Below are 4,038 nucleotides of genomic sequence, written 5' to 3' on the forward strand. Positions count from 1 at the left end.
GTAGTCTTGCCTATATACTGGGTTTTTTGGAGCTTACAGTCCCCAAGAGGGCATTTGAAGGCATAGACGACATTAGTCTCTTTTAAAGCGTTCTGTTTTGTGTCTGGAGAGTTTCTCATGAGTAGGCTGGCCGTTTTTCTGGTTTTATAGTAAATCGTCAGTTGTATCCTCTGATTTTTGTCTGTAGGGATAACGTTTCTATTAACAATATCTTTCAGGACCCTTCCCTCCGTTTTATGAGCTGTGGAAAAGAAGTTCCTGTAAAATAGTCTAATAGGGGGTATAGGTGTTGTGTTAGTTGTCTCTTCAGAGGTCGCATGGCTTTTCACTTTCCTTCTTATGATGTCTTCGACGAAACCATTGGAGAAGCCGTTGTTGACTAGGACCTGCCTTACCCTACAGAGTTCTTCTTCTTACCCTACAGAAGAACTATATATATATATATATATATATATATATATATATATATATATATATATATATATATATATATATATATATATATATATATATATGTCGTACCTAGTAGCCAGAATGCACTTCTCGGCCTACTATGCAAGGCCCGATTTGCCTAATAAGCCAAGTTTTCCTGAATTAATATATTTTCTCTAATTTTTTTCTTATGAAATGATAAAGCTACCCATTTCATTATGTATGATTTCAATTTTATTTTATTGGAGTTAAAATTAACGTAGACATAAGACCGAACCTAATCAACCCTACCTAACCTAACCTAACCTATCTTTATAGGTTAGGTTAGGTTTGGTAGCCGAAAAAGTTAGGTTAGGTTAGGTTAGGTAGGTTAGGTTGCCGAAAAACAATTAATTCATGAAAACTTGGCTTATTAGGCAAATCGGTCCTTGCATAGTAGGCTGAGAAGTGCGTTCTGGCTACTAGGTACAACATATATATATATATATATATATATATATATATATATATATATATATATATATATATATATATATATATATATATATATATATATATACATATATATATATATAAATATATATATATATATATAATATATAATATATATTATATAAATTATTTATATATATATATTATTTATATATATATTATATATATAATTATAGTTTTTGTATTTTTGCTGATTTGTTAGTAAATAATAAAAGAAATATAAATTATTTGATTTTTTTACCCTTAAATTGGTTTTAATATTTAAATTGAAAACAATAATATAATATAAAAAATATAACAAAAATAATAATACAATATAAAATAAAATATAATAAAAATAATAATATATAAAATAATATAATTTAATTTCAAGAAATTTAACTTTAAACACAAAGATGTGAAAAGGGTTCAGATTTGGCTCAAACCTTTCACAAGAGATTCATATTGGTGTATGAATGGATTATGAATGACTCATGTTAGGATTGTAAAGTTGCCACAACATCTCAAATTAGTGTTAGATACGAAGGTTTTGGTTATAAGTTTTGGAAACCTATTTAAGTCCACAAACAATATCGTATCTGATACGATAAAACAAACGTTTCCAATCCTTTCAAATACTTTCTAGATATGTTGTGGCAACCTAAAATTGTTTGCTGGGCATGTGCCTCACCATCGTTGGCCTTACCTTCAGGTGCCTCACCATCGTTGGCCTTACCTTCAGGTGCCTCACCATCGTGGTCCTCACCATCGTTGGCCTCACCTTCATGTACCTCACCATCGTGAGCCTCACCTTCATGTGCCTCACCATCGTGGCCTCTCCTTTATGTTCTTCGCCGTCGTATGCTTCACCATCCTAAGCCTCACCATCGTGGGCCTCACCTTCATGTGCCTCACCTTCATGTGTCTCTCCATCGTCGGCCTCACCTTCGTAGACCTTACCTTCGTGTGCCTCACCATCGTGGGCCTCACCATCGTGTGCCTCACCATCGTGGGCTTCACCATCGTGGGCCTCACCATCGTGGGCCTCACCATCCTGTTCCTCACCTTCGTGGGCCTCACCTTTGTGTGCCTAACCATCGTGTGCCTCACCATCGTGGGCTTCACCTTCGTGTGCCTCACTTTTTGTGGGCCCCACCTTCATGTGCCTCACCAACTTGGGCCTCACCTTCATTTGCTTCACCATCGTGGGTTTCACCATCGTGGGCCTCACCATCGTGTTCCTCACCCTCGTGGGCCTCACCTTCGTGTGCTTCACCATCGTGTGCCTCACCATCGTGGGCTTCACCTTCGTGTGCCTTTCCTTCGTGGGGATCACTTTCGTTGGCGTCACCATCGTTGGATTCACCTTCGTGTGCCTCACCTTCGTGGACCTCACCAACGTGTGCCTCACCATCGTGGGCCTCACCATCGAGAGACTCACCTTCATGTGCCTCACCATCATGGCCCTCACTATCGTGGGCCTCATCTTCGTGTGCCTCACCATCGTGGGCCTCACCATCGTGTGCCTCACTTTCATGGGCCTCACCTTCGTGGGCCTCACCATCGTGGGCTTCACCTTCGTGAGCCTCACCATCGTGGGCTTCACCTTCGTGAGCCTCACCATCGTAGGCCTCACCATCGTGGGACTCACCTTCATGTGCCTCACCATCGTGGGCCTCACTATCGTGGGCTTCATCTTCGTGTGCCTCACCATCGTGAGCCTCACCATCGTGTGCCTCATCTTCGTGTGCCTCACCTTCGTCGGCCTCACCATCGTCGGCCTCACCATCGCGGGCCTCACCTTCGTGTGCCTCACCATCGTGTGCCTCACCATCGTGGGCCTCACCATCGTTTGGCCTCACCTTCGTGTGCCTCACCTTCGTGTGCCTCACCTTCGTGGGCGTCACCTTCGTGTGCCTCACCATCGTGGGCCCCACCTTCGTGTGCCTCACCTTCTTGTGCCTCACCATCGTGGGACTGACCATCGTGGGCCTCACCTTCATGTGCCTCACCATCGTGGGCCTCACCTTCATGTGCCTCACCATCGTGTGCCTCACCTTCATGTTCTTCACTATCGTGGACTTCACCATCGTGGGCCTCACTATCGTGGGCCTCACCTTCATGTGCCTCACCTTCATGTGTCTCTCCATCGTCGGCCTCACCTTCGTAGACCTTACCATCGTGTGTCTCACCTTCGTGTGCCTCACCATTGTGTGCCTCACCATCGTGGGCCTCACCTTCGTGTGCCTCACCTTCGTGTGCCTCACCATCGTGGGCCTCACCATCGTGAGGCCCACGATGAATAAAGAATATTCCACGCACAAAGAATATTCTGAAGTTGATGGCTGGTCAGGCTCAGACGTCGACTCAGGTAGATGGCGCTGAGGTGCAGTATGCAGGTGCCCGGTCGGCGAGTCACCAATCAGGAGCAAGCAGGCTGGGATGGGTAGTTTGCTGGTTGACGACGAGCTGGCATGGAGGGTGTGTGGAGTAGGGGGATTCTTGGGTCCGTTTTTCCTCCTGGTCAAAACGTTTTGTGCTACCGGTGACGTATCTTGAATGTAGCATCTTGTACTTGTATATTTGACGTAACTTTAAGTAGGGAAGAGCAGGCTCAATCTCTCTTGAAAGAGATTATCCTCACAACTCTCCCCCGAAGCCTGCGGTTCCGGGTGAAGTTACATCTTCAGGAGGTAGAGGGGTAGGTGTAGCAGCCTCTACCTCATAGACTCTGGAGAGGGCATCTGCTATAATGTTATTAGACCCCTTGATGTAGAGATCTCCAGGTTAAAATTCTGCAGATATCAAGCCCATCGTAGAAGCCGTCGATTGTTGAATTAGGCTTGCTGCATGAAGTGTAGGGGATTGTGGTCCGAGTAGATGGTGGTAGACCGAGCACTTTGCAGGTATGGTTTGAAGTGCTGCAAGTTCAGGACGATGAGTAGCTCCCTTTCGATCGTGCTGTAGTTCCTTGTAGCTGTAGTAGCTAACAGGTAGAATCTCCTCGCCTCGTTGTTGCATTAGGTCACCCCCGATGCCGGTACCACTGGCGTCGACATGGAGGATGAAAGGCTTCGTGATATCTGGCGAGGCGAGAATAGGATTAGAACATGGTAAAGGAGCACTATTATAGTC

General features: G+C 44.5%; 2 protein-coding genes across 2 annotated transcripts in view; one reads left to right on the forward strand and one right to left on the reverse strand.

Moving 5' to 3' along the window:
* LOC138363796 (uncharacterized) overlaps positions 1–2,906 on the reverse strand; it is an 11,938-nt gene extending 9,032 nt beyond the window's left edge. The window contains exons 1-3 of the mRNA XM_069323175.1: positions 2,901–2,906; positions 2,079–2,765; positions 1,789–1,993 (exon numbers count right to left, since the gene is read on the reverse strand). Coding sequence (XP_069179276.1) covers positions 1,789–1,993; positions 2,079–2,765; positions 2,901–2,906 — 898 coding nt within the window. The remainder of the gene's footprint in view (positions 1–1,788; positions 1,994–2,078; positions 2,766–2,900) is intronic.
* Positions 2,905–3,288, forward strand: LOC138363806 (uncharacterized). Its single transcript, XM_069323180.1, has one exon. The coding sequence runs from the start codon at positions 2,905–2,907 to the stop codon at positions 3,286–3,288; it is 384 nt and encodes a 127-aa protein (XP_069179281.1).
* The last annotated feature ends 750 nt before the right edge of the window (positions 3,289–4,038 follow it).

Source organism: Procambarus clarkii, chromosome 1 (genome assembly GCF_040958095.1).
Source record: "Procambarus clarkii isolate CNS0578487 chromosome 1, FALCON_Pclarkii_2.0, whole genome shotgun sequence".
NCBI classification, from domain to species: domain Eukaryota; kingdom Metazoa; phylum Arthropoda; class Malacostraca; order Decapoda; family Cambaridae; genus Procambarus; species Procambarus clarkii.

Coding starts and splice junctions, on each gene's coding strand:
- LOC138363806 (XM_069323180.1), top strand. CDS start 2,905: ATGTGCCTCACCATCGTGGGCCTCACCTTCATGTGCCTCACCATCGTG.